Source organism: Nothoprocta perdicaria, unplaced genomic scaffold, assembly GCF_003342845.1.
Source record: "Nothoprocta perdicaria isolate Ctin4 unplaced genomic scaffold, notPer1 scaffold_355, whole genome shotgun sequence".
NCBI classification, from domain to species: Eukaryota; Metazoa; Chordata; class Aves; order Tinamiformes; family Tinamidae; genus Nothoprocta; species Nothoprocta perdicaria.
This window is the reverse complement of record NW_020455594.1, coordinates 105080-126227: the sequence shown is the minus strand read 5'-3', so window position 1 is coordinate 126227 and position 21148 is coordinate 105080. Positions and strand designations below refer to the sequence as shown.

The following is a 21148-nucleotide window of genomic DNA, read 5'->3' as shown; positions in this document are numbered from 1 at the left end:
TCTAGTGCTTAAATACATGTTCAAGCTGGAAATTTTTAATATTAGATAACATTATCTTACTATTATTGCTTTCTCCACTCAAGACTCACCCTGAAGAGAGCACTTGATTTCAAAATAGAGAGTAGTAGAAAGCATAAGCATTGAAACGAAGAGTTTAGAAGTTTAGATGTGTACTTACGCTATGGTCATAAAAATTGCTTCATGTTGACCTTTTTTTTAAAAAAAAAACAACAACTTTTTTTTACACTTTAAAAAAAAAAAGGCTGAAGAAATCTTGGCAACAGAGATTGCGCATTGCTCTCAGTAATTACCTGTAAGAACCTTTCCTTTATTTTTTTCTTCCAATAAATATCTCCAATTCCAATTTTAAAATTTGAATCATAGCTTTCTGCTATTTTCCCTTCTGTCAGAATGCCTTTCATCTCCTTGCACCAACAGTTTTATTTCACAGCTCTCTGTACAGTTAAAACCTGTCACTTGTGCCTTGTTGCTTACACTGAAATAGCGTTTTGCATCAACTTCTTGAGCCTCTATAATTTTAACTTCTGTGTACTATTTGAGTAAGCTTCATAGTTTGTAAGGAAAGCCAACAATCCATTTGGGATGCATAAAACCATATTGATTTATGTAATGTGTATTCATGTTACTGTTATGCAACAGAATTATTACTTGTGACATGTTTAAATCCCTTTTGAGTTCAGCAGGGTTGCCTGCTGTCTCGTACAGGACTTCCTTTGTTCCTACTCACTGAGCAGAAAGTGATGGTGATCTTCACAAATAAAATTGCAGTCTAATTCTGTAACTTCTTGCAGAAAAAATACTATTATGACTACCCACAGTACAAGCAGTAGTGAAAAATGATCCTTATAGGTATTTTACTGGTCAAAATCAATTTTTTTTATGCTGATCTTGCATTTTCATAAAATGACATGGCTCTTGCCCTATTAAATGTGTGTTAGTGGTAATATTAAACAATCCTTCTCTTTACACTGTAAAACAAAATGCAACATATTTTGCTTTAGCCTTTTTCATGGAAGGACCAGGGCAAATTGTTTCACAAAAAATCCGTATGACAGTTTTCTCATGTTTCTTTGTGTAGATGTAGAATCTTTGTCATCTTTAACATCGTGGCATTTTAGAAATATGAGACAATGTAGAATTTTCAACTTGCGTGTGCTCGTGATTGTTGTGCTAATACTATACTCTGGCTGTAGTAAGTTGTGTTAGGTACTTACCTGTATTGAAACAGCCCTGTGATGTCTAGTCTGGTCTATTCTATACTACCTTGGCTTTTTGGAACCATCCAAAACACATTTTTTTAGAACTGTTGCTCACCCCTGGATAAGGAAAGTAAGACATAAGCCTGGTAGGGACAGGAAGCACGCAAAGACTCGAAGACCCAACCCTTCAACTTCAAGAAGGCCTGTGAACTGCTTATGGGCTCGGAAGTGACCTAGCAACTGTATTTTTTATTACTATTTTTGTTTATATATAAGGAGATGCTAATGTAGGTGTCTCAAGCAGGGAGGAAGGCCCAGTGCACAGGCTTCTGAAATCCAGGTTAATACAAATACCAGAAAATGTTTGGAGGCACTGCTATYGTGACACATCGTTGGAACAGGTAACCTAATTGGTACTAGTTTATACAGTCTGCCCTGTATCGTGTTCTTAACATTTGCATACAAGGGAAGTTCTGGAAAGACTAACAGGGTCTAGCATGTGCTTTTAGGTCAGTAATTTAGCCTAAGCTGCTTAGCTCATTAAAGAAAGAAAGGTAGATTATTACCTATACATGTTCATTACAAAAGCTCTTAAGGTTGGATAATTGGCACGGTCTTAGCCATTTACACAACATTTTCAGAGTTTGTTTAGCTGTTCTGTAGCAGATTTAGTCACTAAGATTGAATTCCACCATCACATGATAAAATGTGTATTCAGCCTGGCTGCTTATGACACGTATCAGTGTGTCATATAGTTTTGGAATAATACAACCATCTTTTTAAGTATTCTGTTTGCAAAGTATGTGTTCGTAACTCAGACTGTATTGTTGCACATTCGTGTCCTTGCTGCTGGCCTGTGATGGCATTTTGCTACCAGTGTGAAAATTAGTGCAGAAGTTCCTTTATGAAAATAGCATGGGCCTGGCATGCTTATGAAAGAAGGAAATTGAAGTGAGGAGCTGTTAAACACGTAAAACGCAGAAATGGAGAGGACTAAACTGTCCTGATGCTTCAGGTTCACTTAAGTCAAAGAAGGTGGTAAATCAGAAAAGGGAGAAGTGGGAGAAGGCTTTTCCTAACTGTTTTTCTTAAGAGGCTTTTTTAGGAAAACAGGGGAGAGTTGGAATAAGGAGGAACTTCTGTAGGCAGTAAGCAAAGAGAAGGTGTGTAATGCATGAGAGATGGCTAGAGGTGAAGCTTAGGGCTAAGATTTTGGTGCAGCTTTTGGTCTCTGGAAAAAGCTTGAATAGTGCGTAAGTTAACCTCTGCTCTCAGAGCACTTCTTTCTTCCTGCATGATATGGCCTACATTCCTTTGCTGCTTTCTAAGAAATGAGCCATGTTCAGAGGAGGAATTTGTGTTTTCTCGGCTGAAATTTCCCACACCGTTTTAAGAGTGTGATAATGCCTTTTTAGTGTAGACCTCTTTGAAGATTTAACTGCTTTATGCACTTGCTTAAACCCCTCTRGATGCATGCAGCAAGAGCTGCTGTGTAAATTAGGCTTCTTTCCTCGTGCTTTGATTCATTCGACATATTTCCCTGATATCCAAATGAGTCTGAATTTGCATAACCTCAGAAAGTGTGAGAATGCACCGCTCAGCGCCTTAGTGTGCCTGGTGTTTCTGATTTTCCCTTGAGTGTGTTTGAGTAGCTGCAAGGTGCATGAGTGAAAGGCTTCTAACTGAGCAAGAGCACTTGTGTAAGAGGCTTTTTCTTCTGGATCAGACCCACTGCTTTTGTTACTGTTTGCCAGCTCTTCAGACAGATACGTGGCAGCCCATGAGCTCTAAGGATGTGAGAAGAGGAAAATACTTTTTGTATAATTGATCATGGGATTAATGGGTCCTGGAAACTCTGGGTTGCTGCCAATAAAGGCTGTTTATGTGGTGAGAGAAGAAAGGAGAGATGTGGAACTTTGGAAATCTAGGAATACCCCTAGCTGTTGGATCAGTTATTTTGTTAGTCGAATTATAAAGTTATTTTGGCTGTAATTTTCGTTCAGTCAACATGCAGAATTCTGATTCTCAGTGGCATCCCAAGCAAGGAAATGGGAGGTAGGAAAGCAGAGAAGGCGCTGCAGAGAGTGCTGCTTTCCTGCCCTTGCTTGCAGAGGAAAGTGTCTGTGCTGCTTGGAGCCTGCCAATCACCAAATCCTTGTTTCCAAGCCCCAGTTTCCCATAGTGGAAAATCTGCCTCCAATTCCCAGTCTCGTGTGAGCAGCTTTGCCAGCTTCCAAGCCGGTTTCTTCAGCGCAGGAGTCTTCAGCGCAGCACAGAGTGGGGAATGCAGGTCTCTTAAGCGTGGTTGCAGCGCTGATGCACGAGGGAAAGAGTGCACCAGGAATCCTTGTGACTGGCTCTGGTCAGCTTGGTGCACGCACTGCTCCTCCTCACGTAGGTCGCTGTGTGGTATCGCTGGTGCAGAACTGCTGCTTTCAGTTSTGTTAAGTGGCTGCGTGTCTGGAGGGTAGGAGCCCCCATAATCTGTGTGTGTTTGAGTCAGCTGAGCATGACTGCCAGCGGCTGCAGCTGACATCTTATCTGCCCCTTTACAGATGGGGCAACCTTGTTTTCTGCTTCTCAGAGGCTGGGTAGACTCAATATGCAAGCTACTAATTATGAGGGTTGTTGGAAGACAGCGTTATATCTAAGTAACTGTTAATACCTTGAAAGTGATTCTTTACAAAGGTTCTTCGCCAAAGTGAGTAGGAGTTTATTATAGAGTGTCCTGAAGTCTTATTACTGCTCAAATTTGCTCTCTGCTGTGGTATTTGTTTGCTCTTCCCCTATCTCTTGTGTTTCATCTTTGATGTTTTCTTTATGAAACAAAGACGCCCATGTGGATAGAGTCTAAGTGACATAGACCACTTGTTAAATGAACAATATTATAGTATTTTCTTCTCTTGTATTTCTCAGCGTAGGGCTTGTGAAGCTTAATCATTCCACGATTTGCTTTTTGTTATCCTTACCTTTAAAGGTGATCATGGTGTTGGTAGGGATTGATATGCAGGCAGAGTGAAATAAAATAGTCATTTTTGATTAGAGTACCTTATTTTTAGTTACTTTTACTTATAAGCTATTTCAAATGTAGGCAATTTTGAGCATAAAGGATTTGTCCAGTAARTTGTTACTAAGAGTGGAAATTGCATCAATGAAAGTGAAAGGCACTTAAGAATAAAACTATCAAGATAGCTAAAATGGGATTTAAGAGACAGTAGTTATTTAGGTGCTCTTGAAAATCATTTTGCAGAATTTCTAAATAAGGTTTTATTAAATCAGTAATGTTTTAAATGATTAAGCCTGAAGAATATTTGAAATCTGATTTATCATTGCTCCTCCCATTTGTTTCCTTTCAATTTTCTCAGTCTGCCTAATGAAAAGTACTAATTTTCTTTGCATGATTTTCACTTCTAGATGGTGAACAGATRATATTTAATTTAAAAATGCAGGTCTGTGCTTTTTGGTTAAACAAAATTGTTTCCCAAGCTGTTTCTGAAATAATGACCTTTGTTCTGCATGTGTCTCTGGGGCAGCAGCCTGGTCAGAATTTGAGCTACTTCGGGTCCCAGCATCTCGGTGGCCTGMTTGCTAAGAGGCCATCTGTGTTAAGAGCTAGGAACCTAGAGCCTGCTTACTCTAGACATCTGTTGAAGGTTACGTTGTTGCCTGTATGTTTTCCTCCTCCTGCAATTGTGCACTTGGATATTTTGTTCTTTTACAAAGCCTGGGTGAGCCAGCGAGGTTCACCGTGGGTTCAAAAGCTGGGCTCTGCAATGGTGATTAACAAGGTGAGACCCTTAACTGTAGCCATCTTGAGAGCACATTAAAGATATTTCAGTACTGGGCATCTCTGAGGCCATTGCAGCTGTTTTGGGAGTCAGTTGGTGTTTGAAAGACATTTTGAACCTGATTTTTTTTTTTTTTTTTTTTTTTTTAACACTCTACGTGGAGTTCTCATGGCTCATCAACAAATTTTTACTTGAATACAATTTTGTGCTGTAAGACTCAGAGTGAAGGGCTTCCCTGCATGTACCACATTGCACAGGGTTAATAAAAATATTAGTTATCTGCACAGCCTGAAAAATGAACTGAAAGAATATACCTCATTTTAGTCTTTCTAATTTTGCTTTGAGAGGTGCTACCTAACTTAAGGAAACTATTTGCTTATCACTTAAACTCACGGGTGTTAGGGGCACAATTCTTTGTTTGAAATAAGTCAAGGCAAGATTGGCATTTTACAGGCTTCATTAGTGCATAAAACAGTAAGTAGTTATTGGTGGCTTTAGTTTTCACTGCATAAATGAACACTGTGTAGCGCCATCAAAACTTGGAAAGAGCTTTAGGAGTGTCTTTTAATAGTGCGTGCAGTGTTCCTCTGAGCAGACAAAAGCAAATGTGAAGGCTTTTGCCTTTGGTTAGCCTGGTTATGTCAGGGAAGAGATGGCCTCTTGATTAAATCCAGATTGAGCAGCTTCCTGTTAGCACGCAAGCTCGGCCCACAAGGTCTTATTCTGAAAGTCTGTTATTGAACTCGTCTGCCAAGTCCTTTTCCTTTTAAACTTGCAGGCAGGGTTGCAAAAATAATACAAACAATCTCTGAATGTCTCTTAAAATGACTTCTAGCACTTCAGTGGTTTGTTGACAAATTCAGTTTTTCAGGGTTTAAGTCTGTTTTTGTTTAAATTACATTTTTGTAAGCATTCTCTCAATGTAATGTCTTGATGAGATTGCAATTAAAGGAAATTTTTTGTGCGTGTATTAATCTTGGAAGCACGTTCTTCCCATGTCTGGCACATCTTATCATTGGATGAGAGATTTTATAGACAGTGAAATCAGAATATGGCCTTAATTTAATATGTCAGGGCAAAGGGAGAGGAGGGAATATTCAGCCAGGCTGCTTTTCCAGTCCAGGACACTATGGAGCTGCATGGAAGCTTATTTCAGTGGCTTTTATGAAATAGTGTTATTTTACAGGTGAGATTTAGCTGTSTGTTTCATTGCAGCTCTGCTTACCTACGATGTCTGTGTTTGTGATCTGTGAAGGGCTTCCTTGCATCTTGATCCTGTGAGATGCTCCAGGCTCTTCCAGGACTTCCTACTATTAGGAAGTCTCTATAGAACTATTTTTCTACCCAAAAAGCCCAGAACGCTGTGTGGTACTGCTAAAAATAAATCGTAACTTGCTGTGGTCTTTAGAGTTGGTGAAACTATTATTTGCCAGTCCCTTTCCCTGCCTGATCTGTTTAGTATGCAAACAGCAATTACTGTTTTAATGTCACACCTGAATTTGTTGGACACTGTTAAATTAGGAAACAAGATTTCCTTGAGCAAGAATTACAGAGCTTCAGACTAATATTAAAGAGGTTTATATTTTCTAAGAGAAGAAAGGATTTCTATTGTAAGTGGTTTAGGACCACTAGAAGGTCGTGACCAAGTGTGCAGTACATGGGTTAGCAGCTCTTCATTACTTCATCAATTGAATTTTTGGTGTATTGCCAGTATACCTTGTGTAGTGACTAAAAAAAAAGTTGTTGGTATTTTTTCTTTGTGKTCTTAAGCTAGTACCAGGGTGCTAACATTTAGAATATTATTATGCTGCTACTTTGCAACTTACATGTTATCAGGCAAATTTCAGAGTAAACCTTTAATCAGATGGGCCTGTGACTGAACGCAGCATTCACTCCTGCAGGTATTTCTTCAGATGAGTTTGAGGAATGTGGGAAGAAACCACGGAGAAGCCAAAAATATGGGTTGTATTGTTACCAAAGGAGCCTCTCAATACAGTGTTGGTAGTCCAGCACCTCTATGAATAATATCTCAAAATTCAAAATCCAGAAGAGTTGTTAAATCATAAATGATGACTGTGAGGCTTATGTAGGAAATGACCTAATGATATCCCATTACTGTTTGTGTGTCATGATACACCAGAAGCCCTTCCCCCGGAAGGGAAGGTTGTGACTCAGCAAGAGCATCAACACAGATGAGAGCTCGCAGTGAGTGTGGCTGTGCAGAGGCTCTGCTATGGAAATGGGACAAACTCCAGCTTTATTTTGAGATTTCAGGAGAATAGACAATGCAGAGACTAGACTGTGTTGTCTATTCTTGGCTGGGACAAGTTTACTTCCCGCAGCATGTGTATGTTTATTAGTGCTGAATGCATTAAATAGTGATCAACCATGTAGTAGCCGTTGAAGGTAGTGGGGCAAGTGCATTGCACGTCCTGCCCATCCCGAGCAGAAGGTGCAATGCATTGGGCAGTTTGGTCCCTCCTATCCCCAGTGCTGGCCATACTTACACTAGTTCTCTTGACCGCTTTCTCACCCACAGATAGGCAACTAGAAAGATTAATAATTTCTCTGTTAGATTACTGTTGATGTTTTTCTTCCCATTCTAAAGACTTGTTATCATACACAGTTGGAAAAATAAGTACTTAAAGTAGTCCCAAGTGTTATTTGCTGCATTGTGCTCTAGACAATTAACTTAGGTAACGTGTCTTGTTATTTCAGTTGACGTGAAACAGTCTGTAAGCAGTAAAACAAAATGCTGGCCAGGGGAAAAAAAACACAACCTCTCCTCCCCACCCCAGCAAACCTGAGATCTGTCAACAAATATGGTATCCAAATAGAAGTTGAGAGAGGGCTAAAGGGAATCCAAAAGGTCACTGTGGCAGGTTTGCAAGAGAACTATGACAACTTCCGTGCAAAAAAAAATTATGAAATGTTTCACAACCTTAGATGTTGTACATCAAACCAAAGCTGGAACTTCACCGAAGGAATTAAAGTGTTCTGATACTAAAGCTATAATCAGTCTTAACATTGATTCAGAAATTAAGTGAGACTGAATCCCCAATATTGTTTCCTCGAGCAACCTAATTCTTTGTGGGRTAATGAATTTTATTATACTTAACATATTGTGAGATTATATGATGACCTGACAGTAGTCAGAATCTAAAATGTTTTGTGGAGCATGTCAGGGATTTTAAATAAATGTAAGCTTTCTTAAAAAAACTCTGTTATTTGGTAGAGCGCTTGCTTTTGGAGAGATCAAAATCAATAGAATAATTTAGCAAGTAAAGAGAGACTGACAACTAGAGAAGTGCTCCGTGAGAAGACAGAAATTAATCTGTTTCAGTGTGACAGCTGAGTGAAGAGTCTGGGTTCTTTCTGATTTTTGTTCTTTCTGTTTTAACTTTGTAGGTTGAAGGGGACCAGTTACCTCCAGGACATACTGTCAGCCAATATGAAACGTGTAAGATCAGGACAATTAAAGCTGGAACTTTGGAGAAACTTGTGGAGAACCTTCTGACAGCTTTTGGGGATAACGATTTTACCTATATCAGTATCTTTCTGTCAACCTACAGGGGCTTTGCTTCTACTAAGGAAGTACTGGAACTTCTCCTTGACAGGTAAGAGTCAGAAGATATTAGAAACTGAGCTTGTTTTTTGCTTGATGGAAATTAAATCCTATCAGGAATTTTGGAAAATGCAGTTTCAGCATAAAGTCAATAATGGCCTTCTGCTCACAACTTAAGAGTTAAGACATGGTCACCAGGATGAAAAAGTGGGAGAATTTGCCTGCAGAGGAACTAAACTGGGACCTGCACAAAGAAATTAATGTAGCTCTTTTCCCCCAGAACTGGAGTGCATTTGCTATCAAGTCATACCTAGTGAAGATGTCAGGCTATCGATAKTCTTACATATTGCTGGGTACTAGGATTTTCAAGACCTAATTCTTCTGTTTGGGGTCTGCTGATTTGAATAGGGACTGCACAAACCTAAGTAAAACTATCTCCTACTATTATTCACATAAATAGCAGGCAAATTTTTGCTCAGTGCTGTAGGACAGCTTCCCTGGTAACATTATTAAACTACATCTGCTCTATCTGTATGAATGCTTAGACAATGTGACAAAAGCTGAGTTTTAACTCAGTCATAACTAGGTCTTAGGTGATCTTGTTTGAGGAGTATGTTATCTATTGCATTTTCAAAATCAAATGATACACATAAATAGTTGTTCTGGGGTATTATATGTAAAGTAGAAGGCTAGCTTTAAAAATCCTAGGGTTTAATTTTGGCTCTCCCACTAGGTAGATATGGAACAAGGCATGTTTAAGCTGTTCATGCCTCTCTTTTGTATCTGAGGAGTGTAATACTGCTTGCCTCATAGGAATGTTATGTGGCTCAATTAACACTGATGCCGAAATGCTTGGCGGCCAGGCCTGCTGTGACTGTAATAACAACTTGGTTGCTCAAGCAGAGTAACTGTGAGAACTTCACAGCCAGGTAAGATGTCAGATGAGAAAAAAAGAGCAGACTGCACAGTTAGCTTTGCTCCTGTGAACATTAATTCTCAGTACATGCCAGCTCTGATTGACAGCGTCTATTTACTGAGAACTAGAAGTGATGAGGAAGCATTTTTCTGAATGTGTAAATCCTTCTGAAAGTTTGATTTTTATTTTGCTTGATTCTGCTTTGGAGATAACTACTTCTGGAGAAAATAGGAAAGGTCACTTAGTTGATGTTGATTACAGGAAGTTAAAGCCATGTTGACTCTCMAAGTGACAACATTTCTTGGGAAGCTTCTGCTCTGTTAGCCTGGAAATTGCTGAACAGTTGCAAATTCACAGACATCAACAGTTGTTTTCATGTACACTGTTTCTTTCAGCTACTAGTGATCCTGTATGGTGAATTTCAGTTTTGGAAGAAGGAACTTTATTGAAAAGGTTTGCATTAAAAAAAAAAAAAAAAACAAACAACAACAAAAAAGCAATAATATTTTTTTCCAATTAAGCCTTTTGCCCAGAATGTGTATTTTAACTACTAGTTCCCTAACAGAGTGTTGCTTTGAGTCTGTAGTTTCCCAGACTTCTCATTCATGCCTTTTGGGGTTCTCCTGTATTAATTTGGTTTATATTTAGGGGAATTTTCTTTCTGTAATGATTGAGAACTTGAGTGGCTCAGGTAATCTAAGTTGGTAGTTAGAGATGACTCTAAACCTGATTGTACAGACTCATAATTTCAATTAAAGACTCCTTCTTGGCTTGAGAGGAGTATGCTGGTGAGCAGAAATATAGGAGTATACTGAGTCAAAGGGAGGATGCAGCTCTTGCCTCGCAGAGACTTGGAGTTTGACCTGGATGCCTGTATGTCATTACATTACACAGATGTCTGTATCCAGTGGCTTTTGTTGTCCTCAGGGCATGGGCAATTTTTATCTTGCACTAGATAATTCACCTCGTTATAAAGGCTGCCATGCATCTGATAGGCAAGGCTAGAATCTCTTATCAAATCTGTTAACCTAGGTTCATGCTGAGCATGTAGTGGTTGGGAGGAAGAAGAAACCTTGGTCCTAGAGGCTACATCATGTCCTTAATGGAAGCTCTTTGGTCAGTGCAAAGCTGTGGGAAGGGGGCTCACACCTTGGTCTGCTGGCCCCTTTCTCTGCTCCTGTGTGGGGGACTGTGCTGAGGAGTTCCCCCTGGCACGGGCTGGCTGCTCCTTGCACGTGCAGTGCCTGGTCTAGATGGGTGCTCCAGGCGCCGTGGCCCAGAAGCCAAGCGCGGCTCCCCGCTGCCCCTGGGCGACCGAGGGGTGAGTTGGGCACTGGGGCTGGGCTCTCCCTGCTGCTGCCTCTCCAGCTTTGTCTCTTGATAAGGGAGCATCAGACTCCAGAGTTGTCAGTTAATGAATGCTGAGATAATTAAATAATCTCTATGCAATTGAGAATTGAAGAATTTTAAACTCACTGTTGGAGCCAGAGGGGTAATCTGTTGCAAGGCAATCCATCCTACAGTCATTTAGCCTATTAGCCACTGTGCTTGTTTAGTGTGTTTCATCACTAGCCATTAAAGTGTTGAGGCTCAGATGTTGGAGCAGGCTGCGCAAAGATCATGGAAAAGTGTTTGGGGAATCTTGCTTCTTCACACAGGTTCTGGTAATGGTTCTGCTCCCCTGTACTTTCCCTTGGAAAAAATGTATCATAAGAAAAATAGAAACCTGCAAGATTAGTGGGACACTGAGGTCATAAAATCAGATACTTACRGAAGAGGAAACTAGGAGAAAAAAACTCAAGATCATGATGAAGTTTACTCATCATATGCTGCAGTTTCTGCTTGCATATTGCTTTTAAATATAGGCACTAATTATGGGATTTTAAAAACAGCCTGAAGAAAGTAATTACTCAGACTCTGAGAACCATTGGTCACGAGATACCTAAACTCTTTAGGCTCCTGTAAAAATCCCAGCTTAATGCAGTAAAGGTAGCTGTAAATTGTGTTTGTGTTGCCACTTAGCTCAGTTAACTCTGCAATTTTAATTTTTAATATTTTTCATATCTAGGAATTAGATCTGTAACGTTATAATTAGATTGCAGCATGGAAGAAGTGGCAAGCCTAATTTCTGAGTCTGATCCGATCTTTCCTAGATTTTCCCAGGAGTGTGTAAGAGGAGTAAAACCAGGAGGAAGCATTAACTGCAAGAAAATTGAGCAGACGGGACTCGCTTCTTTGTTGCCATTGAAATGTGTGTGCAGGTGTTCTGCAATGGATTTCTTTTGAGGATTCAGACAGACAATGGGAAAATTGATACCCTCCTCTGAGAAGTGAGGCCCTTGTTATTCATGGCCGTGTTGGTGATTTGAGGAGAAGGATCCAGGAAAGATGGAGTCCTGTGTGCTGCTGTATGTYCTTGCAGGCTTCTGGGCTGCCTGACCTTGGCTCCATTATCCCCAGCTTTTCYCAATAAATGATAAAACTCCTAGGAAATCCTAAGAGTTCATCTCTCGCTCCCTTCCTTTTTTCCTTCCTCCCTCCCTCCTTCCATCACTGTGTCAGTGTAACACAGGAATCAGTGGATGGTTCTCTTGTTCTGCTGGATTTGGGGCATGGAACATTCTTTCTGGCCAAGAAAGGTGAGATGCTTCTGCCCAAGTGGCAGAGACAAATGCCCAAGCAGCTGCCGTGCTTGAGAGACATGGACATAGTGGGTCAGGAGGGGGGAGAAAAAAAAAAAGAGAGAGAGAGAGACAGAGAGATACTTTTTACTGAATGTGAGTAATTCAGAATAATGTGCACTTTGCTTAAATGCGTCTGCGTCATGATAAGTTTTTGTGAGATCTTCTAACAATTTCCCTAGCCCAGTTGGGCCTTTAGTCTGCTAAAATAAGTGGTGATGTTGTGCCCTGCAGTGTGTGAGGTTTTAGAAGCATTGGGAGTTCAGGGGGTGGCTTTGGCGGTTCTGCTGCAATTCTCACTTCTTCTTTAAGCTGGAGTGCAGTTAGTGGTGTTTTGTCTTGTAGGGCTAGAGACACGCGTGCTACTTGTGTTGCCTTTAATCCTCCTCCCATTGCGTAGGAGAGCAGGAGACTGTGTCCTCCCRAAGCTAAACACCCATGGATTCACTCGCTTCCCGGCAGGAATCACACAAATGCGTGTTGCACTGCCTGGGTTTCTGACTCCCACATCCCGTGCTAGCAGTGTCAGCACAGCAAGACACAAGCAGACCGAGTGCGCAAGGCGAGAGGCTTCTGAAGGTGGATTCTGCCCTGCAGTGTGGGGAGTTGCAGAAAATGTCAAGGAAAAGCTGTAAATTGTTAATATAAATCTCTTTAAAGTACTGTCTTTAATATTTCTCTCTTTAATATACTGAGATTGTGTTACTTGCTTTCAGGGAAACTTTTAACATTTCTTGGAGACTGAAAATCTGCTCAAATTAAGCTTTTGCTCTCTRTTAAGTCTGAGCCTGAAGCCCTATTGATTATTTTGCTTGTATATGGATTTTCCATCAGCATAGAGAAGTGAACCTAAAGGTAATCTTAGGTTAAAGTTCAGAAATCAAAATAAACACAGCTTTGGACCTAGGCTAGTAAATTAAAAAGTGAGAAGAAGGAAGAAGTTTGTATTTTCAAGCTATTTAAGGGCGATTGGACATTCACATCCCTTCAGTATTCATAGAAGTTTGGCAGCTAAATGCACTACACAACTTTGAAAATCTGCCAAGTTGTTAACACTATAAATTCTGGTATTTTATGTTTGTTTAGGAGAAGTTGGTAGGAAAATTGAAAGGAAGAAAAGTTATTTCAGTGTTTTGATGTGTGGATGTTAGATAGAAGCTCTTGGAGTGAGGAAATGGGGCCTGAGAGGCAAAGCAGGCAGGCAAGTACCTCCCACGAAGAAGGGAACGGACACTGTTTGAATGAGGAACTAGAGTTGGAAGAACTGATAGCAGGCAAGTAGGTTCTGCTTTTTCAGTTCTTTTCTRTTGCTGGAGGATTGCTTGCTAGAGTGCAAATGAAAAGTAAACAGGAAGGGAGTATTGAAGGAATCGGCTTGAGTAGGAAGAGTAGGCAGGGTAGGAGAGGATACGCAGCTCTCCAAAAGCTAGAAGAGTCTCRTAATGCCTGTGCCATTTTATGTAATGCAGAGGATGGGAAGATGGGTCAAATCCGAAGGAGAATGAATAAAAAGCCCCATGTACCAAAGTGTCTGCTTTTGTTAATTCTGGTTTTACTGGATCTGGAGTGGAACTTCTTTCCATAGTTAGTTCTCAATGAACCCATGCTGAAAGTTCGGGTAAGCAAATCTGCTGCRTCCAGCTTTTTCTAGGGTGCAAGTGCTGTTTCCCCTGCCCCATTCGCATGAGGAATGGTCCAAGTAGCTCTCTGTTTCATCCCTTTTCATCCATTCCCCCAGATCAGTGATCTCTGGCCATTTCTAGAGCTTCTTCCCTGGGCAGGAATGTTCCGCTTGTGCCATTCGTTTCTTCAGGARGTTCTCAAGAGTGGTTTCTTCAGCTGGAGAGCCCCGGGTTTTAGGACCATAACTTGGTATGGTGTCTTGCCCACTTCTGTTGCTGTAGCATCTCTTCATTCCTCTTTTGTTTTCCTATACACCAGCTAATTTATCATCTTGGCCTCAGTTATGATATTATTTCAGTGATGCTGTGTGGTTATAATTCAAAACACAGTATGATTCCTACGGATTGTCTGTTCTTTCAGTTATTTACTGCTTGTTTTGACATTTGTAGGCTGTCAAACCCTAAATAAGGGATTTGTTTAGGAATTCAGTAGGGAACTGAATTTCCCTTCTTATTTCCTACTAATTTATAGGGCACTTTCTTTGCTCTTCTTCTCTTCCCTTGGCAGAAATGCAGGGCTGCATTTTCAGTTTTTCAGTATTTAAATATTCAGGCCTGGCCATTACATTCTGATCTCATCTGCTTAGTGAGCTCCTTTGATTGGAATCTGTAGCTTCCCAAACGCCGAGTGAGGCTGAAAAGGTCTGTGGGCTCCAGGATCCTTTTGTTTCACATGTCCCTCTTTGTGCGCAGCGCGTTCCGGCCCGCACGGAGTGAAAGCCTCTTTGTCCGGCGCTGGGCCGGTAGGCAGCGACCAGCAGTGCTCCTCTTTGCATCACATATATCATTAACTCCTCCTAACCCGCCTTTAATGCCCTGCTGTTTGTGCAAAGCTGGCTCAGGATGAGAGAGAGCCTGAGGTTTGGCAATACCAGGAAATCTTGCATGCTGCTCAGCTTTGGTACAGAAATTTGCCTGCTTTTTATTACTGTTTTATTGATTTATATCGCAAAAATCAGCATGTGCATCTCTGGTGGGATTTAGATGCAAATGCCTAACATTCTCCAAATTCCTCTCTGCTATTTCACAGAGTACTGGCAGAATGATACCATGAGTCATCTCAATAAATCTTCCTGTAAGAGCTAATGGCAAGTTATGAGAGATGAATATAAAAATCTCACTGTAATTGAAAAATGGAAGCTTTTCCTTGCATGTCCCTCTCAGGAAGGGGAAAAATGTCCTTTTTATCGATTACAAAGTGTTTTGGTTGGGTTACCTAGCAGATAGCTGCGAGCAGTGAAACGCTCTCCCTTGAGCTACAGGAGAGGAGTAGCCCTCATGTTCGTGTGTGCGGTGAATATCTTGATTGGGGACAATATATAGGCCTAGTAAAAGCAAGTTGAAAGCAATAGATTTTAAAATAAATGGAAGCAGGTTGAATTGTACCCCTCAGCTGAGCAAAGCAGAGCTCTCTGAGGTGTTTGGCAGTGTGCCTGTTCGTGCGTCTCCCTGAGTTTATTAAATAGAGAATTGTATTCATTTTGAATTGCAAACACTAGAATAAGTGTTGAGAGTGTGATTGAGGTAAGAGCGGCCAGAGAGGGTAAGTGGTGGATTCAGGCAAGCAGGGGGTTGGAGAGCAGATATTCCTTCAGTTTTGCAGCTTTGGGAGCACTGATCTCCGTGAAATGAGCCTGGGTAGGATGTGTAACTGCTTGGGAGAATATAGGAGAAAGCACAAGCGACACTGCGGCTCCGGAAAAATTCAGAGCAAGACTGACAGCCCTTCTTGTACCAAGTAACAACTTCGTGAGTGTTACACCAAGTAAGGTGTTATTCACTGTGCCTAGAATTAATTTTTACCTTATCGTCAGTTTAAGTAGACATTTTTATTTTTATGCTTGGATTAGCTCACTGAATCATTTATCCTGTTTGTACCTCTATTTAAAGAGACTTTCAATTTTAAGAACTCTTTAAATCCAGGTCTTATGCTTCTGTGGCCCTGTAGTGCCAGTAGTACGGCAGTATCATTTTGGTCTAGCTGAGAAAAATTTAATCCATTAAAAACAGAAGAATCTGCAGGATTTTATCCATGCCTTTTCCCCATGGACTGATTAAATGAAATGCTGACATTCTGGAAATCTTCCCCACTGACCCAGGAACCCTCACCTAGTTGCAGCAGTGCATTGGACAGGCTGTGCTGCTATGATTTTGTTCTCAGCTTTAGGGACAAACTTGTGGTAACAATTTATCATTTTTGTTGTGTCTCTGCACAATGTAGAGGTGCCAGACTGAGTTTTCAATGAGCTGTCTCAGATAATGCAAATGGCTTCACCATAGTATTTGCAAGGTTAAATAAGCCCAAGCTAACTCCTTACAACTGTGGCTACTTTACTTCTGTTGGGTGGATTACCAGCTTAGTTTGAGTTTGCTTTGTATATGTGGCCAGCTTGTAATGGAGAATGAGATTGAATTCAATTGCACTAGTTGTTTTTCGTTACAGATCTGTGATTCTTATATAAAGTTGTAGGCTGATATCTTAGAGGAGCATAAAACTGCCATCTCTTCCTTCTGTCCATCTAAATACTTTGGATGAATTTGTTATGGTTCTGCCATGATCCTTCTGTGTACAAGCCAGCAGCCCTTGGTATTTTCTTTATCTTATCCTGCTCAAACATATCACAAACACTTGAAGACTCGTGTATGCACTTGCCATGTTCGCTGTGTTCCAATTAACTGCAGGTGCCTCACAAGCAAAATTATTCAAGCACACTGAAATGCGTAAAATCAGCTTGCCTTGTTCTGGACTGAGAGTAGCTGTCCTCCTTCATTAAAGCTGGCTGTAATGAACCATTAAATTCTTTATGGAGCTGTGTGTGAAACAATGAGCACCCGTTTTGAAAGCGCGAGCACCTAATCCTGCCTCTGAGGCACAGGCGCTGCACGCGGAGGTGACAATCTCAGAGCTGGAGTTGTGCCTGCGGTTGCCTCTTTCCCCCTGGTATTCTCACTCCACTACAGATCACTAACGTCAACTGTGCCAGTGGTGTGGGCAAAAGTGGCTGTAGCTTTGTTTGGTAGCTTTGGTAGCTTTGTTTGGTAGCTTTGTTTGAGATAACACCTGGAGCTGGAAGGAATGACAGATACTAGCAAAATGGACTGAGGAGGAGAAAGGGATTTGTTCAGCCCCACTATATGCTGGAAAATCGCTCTGAGAAAGGATGGGGTGAAAACTGGCAGCATCCTGGAGCTGTGAGCAAGGAAACTTCTGCTTCATCTTGCATGCGGGCAAAGAGGACTCTGTATTTCATATATGCAAACAGGCTAGGTTTGAAGATACTGCTCTCTCTTTAGTAATTTTTCCTTCTAAATGAAGAAATATTCCAGTGCCTTGCCCAGCTGTGAGATTACACACTTAGAGTTTGTGCTAAAACCTCTCTTTAACTGTTTGCAATAATTGTATAAAACTTATGTTATTTGGCCTTTCTTATTCAATAGATGTTGCTCTAAACACCCATCTTGTTCTTTAGGTATGGAAACCTGGAGACCTCAAGCTGTGAAGATGATGGGAATCAGAATTCCTCCGGGTCCAAAACAGTACTCAGGAAGTAAGTGTGACTTTTCCTYCTGCAGCGAGGCCCAGTCAGACCCCTTGCCATCAGAGTATGTGGGGAGAGCAGCTGTTGTTTCCCTTGGAAAATACATGGTGCTCTTTGCTTGCTGTTCAAAAGGCCCAATACCAACAGTCTGTAACACATCCCTAATACAGCCCCCGAACCCTTCCGTCAGGGAGACTGTCGCAGAGGTGAATGTGTTATACCTTGCTAGGCCAGTGGTTTTTGGTTAAACATGCAAGGGATGTTTGTTTTCCTTGCTTAACTTATCTGCAGCAGTAAATGGCTATTGCTTTTGACTGATTTCATTACCACAGTGTCTGCAGACAGCTAAGGTTGCATTAGGTGTTGTGCCTATACGTGTATCTTCTCCCTCAGTGTCCCATGTGATTTACTGTGGTGCTTTTAAATACTTCTGCCATCCTGTGTTGCAGGAAAATTTGCAAAGCTGTCTTACAATTTTGTTTAAATGAAAAGGYGGCTTGGTTTTTTATTAGTATCATGTGCATCGCTAGTATCACATTGCATTTTATCTTCATCCACTGGGTGTAAAAGGAATGCCAGGTCATCATTCATTTTTTTGACATCTGCGACTTGCATACATTCTGGAAGTAGAAAGTAGCTGAGTGGTTGTATTCTTTTACAGTATTTGGAGATGCCTGATTCTTGTCAACATTGGTCAGGATTGTGAGTTTTCCTATAATTCTGTCACAGCTTCTATTGGTTACGAAAACCTTAAATAGAATGTTATCCTTGTACTGATTTGGCAAAAGTGTGGTGGAAGATGAAACCTTAAAACTTAGCCTCYATTTGTTTAAAATAGGAAAGAAAAAAACCCACCTTTTTTTAATTTCCTTCACATGAAATACACAGTCCAATCAAGAAATATGAGAAAACTGCTGCAGTATATTTTTCATTCCTAAGATTTAGATTAATGGGACAATAGCATTGCATGTTTACTCAAATTATGTTTTGTTTTACAATACTGGGATCTGTCCTTCACACTACTTGCTTCTGTGATGACCTGTGTGCTGGCATAGGGGTTTCTGAATCTGGTTTAGAATGATTCCAATATTCCTGATCCAGAAATGTGCCGTTAATGGATCAAGCATCTTCCTGCCCTGCACTGTGTGAAGTGAACAGTTAGACYGTGGGGTTGCATTGCCTCGTGTCATCCTTTATGAAATCGTTTTGCTTAACACCGCAGATGAACTGGTAAAGGCTCCTCCTTCACGGGAATTCAGCTTTCTGTGAGGACAGAAATAACTACGTTTGTTTGATTGCAGAAAAAAAAAATCTAGAGCTTTAACTAGAACTGTAAATGTTATGGTATTTTCAAAAAATACTATACTTAGCTAACAAGGAATAACATTTTGTTATAAGAATAAAGAAAAAAAATCAGAAAGGCTACAAACTCCAGTGGTTTGGGATGCTGTTCTTGCCCCTTGAGATTTCACCAGAGCTCAAATCCCACATTCTTTAGTGGGTGACATTAAGAGAATGATCTCCTTTTTCATCTCATTTTGTCAYCAAAGACACACTGAAGAACAGATGATAGCTTCAACTTGCTCCCAAGCTTTAAGAAGATGATCCTATGTAGTGGGTTGACACACCAGGGAGCCAGTAGCATTCTAGGCTCCCATCCAAAACAGGCAACTCTTGGGCAGCCATTTAACCTCCTCTTAATTAAAAGCATATTAGTTTTTAAAGCAGAGTTGTTTTTCTCCTTGCATACAGTTTAAAATATAGTTGCTTTCCGCTGCCTCCACACTGCCCTCCCTCTCGTCATCTCCCTGGCCTGTAAGTCCTTTGCACAGGCAGTGAGTGACAAACTGATGGAGCTTGTGTTCCTGGGCAGCCCAGCTTGTGGTGAGTCTGWCTAAGGCATAACTAGCATGAGGTGTTGATCACAGTTAGTTTGATCCTTTGGCCCTCATGGAAAAATACTTTTTACATGTGGATTTGAAACCAGCTATTTGTAGGAAGTTTGATAATGAAGTAGACAGCAATGCACGTCATCTGTATGTGTTTTAACTGATTTGGTACAAATGTAAATTTACTTTCCTGCCTTAAAAATTTCCATTACCTCTCAGTTGCTCTTGCTACTTGTCTCTTAGTTGTGATTAATGGACCCTGGAAAAGAGGTTGGCTTTGTAAGGTGGTGGTGAAACATGTAGTTCTAGTAGTTCAGGTTTTCTCTTGTCTGAAGGTAATTCTAACGTAATTGCATTTACCCTCTTCTCTCATAGAACAGCAATGCGGTGTTGTGCTCTGCTTTATAGGACTTGGAGAAGTAAGAGGAAGTAGGACCAAAGCTATGATATTTCTTGCCTTTAACTCTGTATTTCTCCGAGACAGACTGCCCCAGTGGGGGTTACATAGTTGGAGAGCAGCAATATTCTGCATTGATTTTTATCAGGCTCCTGTTGTGGCAATTTTCTTGTTTAAAATTCCACTTGGGATGTTAGAAACTGCCATGAAATTTATAACATTTCCACTGGTTTTATTAATAAAAATGCTACAGAAATGCTAGAAAGTTTAAAAGTAGCTTCAGGAGAAAAAAAAAAGTATGGCTTTTTAAAGATCTTATGAAACTTTGCTGCAAAATATTTTGAGTGAGAGGAGTATTAGGGCCTATATGCTGCCCTGTAATTCCACTAGTTACTTCTTTTGACACTGCAAGTCTCTGCTGCTTGTGCTTGTGGCATGGAGTTGGGGTGCATTTTGAGAAGGAAAATGTCAAAGGCATTTGTCATTTTTTTCAAGCTCAGTAATCCAGGTTCCCTAATTTGCAACTTCAAAAGTTATGAGTAACTTCTCAACAGCATTATGTATTTYGTCAGCTTAAAAAAGTAAAAAAGTGACATGCATTTACTGGTCGAATGTCTGAGTTTCATGGACTTTAGCCTGTGTTCCCAGAAATCTAGTGTATCGGCTACCTGATAAGAGCCTTGTAAGGAGGGACTTGTTTGACCCTGTTTTAAAAGATTCTTTTCACTCTTCTTCCTTGCATCATGTAAACAGATTCACAGTTCTGCCTGTGCTTGTGTCAGAGTGTGACCAAGCTCCCTCCTCCTCCTCCTAGTGATACAGTCCTGGTCTTTGAACTTCTTTGTTTACTAGGTGTCTTTTGCTCAGGAAATCTCTTGACTTTCAGAGGGCAAATAACATACACCACAATAAAACACGTGGCAGTCCAAAATAGAACCATACATCATGCAAACATAAATGAAAACTAGCAGTATGATGAGTAGCTTAAAGAAAAACTTACTAGTTAAAGATGGGTCCGAATGATCATACATGTTTTAGGGAATGTAGAGATACCCTTACTGTAATTTTGCTGTTTTTGAGTTTTTCTTTCGTGCGCGCACGCGCGTGTGTGTGTGTGTGTGTGTTAGGGAGGCTGAGGGAAAAGTTGCAGAGTTCGAGTGCTTTGATACATGTCACCCAATAAAAAAGTAATGAAAGAAAAAGTAGATCAAGAAGAAATAAAGTACTTTTCCAGCTCGTGTCTGATACACAGACTCTCCATACCTCATGGGCAGTAGTCATGGGAAACTGGAATGAGATAGTAATGAAAAAGAGATTTTGAGCCCCTGATATATTCTGGGAAGGGGATCAGCCAGCCAGGTACCTATTGCTGTTTTGGGATTTTGGGTCATATTGAAACCATATTRCATTTAAGATAGAAACAGCGCTTTTAGTAATGTGACATGATCACTGTGATCTCTGTTCAAAGAGC

General features: G+C 40.6%; 1 protein-coding gene across 4 annotated transcripts in view; it reads left to right on the top strand.

Annotated features, from left to right (window-relative positions):
- Positions 1 to 21148, top strand: part of RGL1 (ral guanine nucleotide dissociation stimulator like 1) — a 94604-nt gene that overhangs the window by 45829 nt on the left and 27627 nt on the right. For 3 of the 4 annotated variants that reach the window (XM_026044230.1, XM_026044231.1, XM_026044229.1), the window contains 2 exons: positions 8417 to 8625; positions 17323 to 17400. In XM_026044230.1, the coding sequence (XP_025900015.1) occupies positions 8417 to 8625; positions 17323 to 17400 (287 nt within the window). Of the gene's footprint in view, positions 1 to 8416; positions 8626 to 9386; positions 9503 to 17322; positions 17401 to 21148 lie in introns of those variants that run through there. The other variant, XM_026044232.1, reaches the window with a different exon arrangement.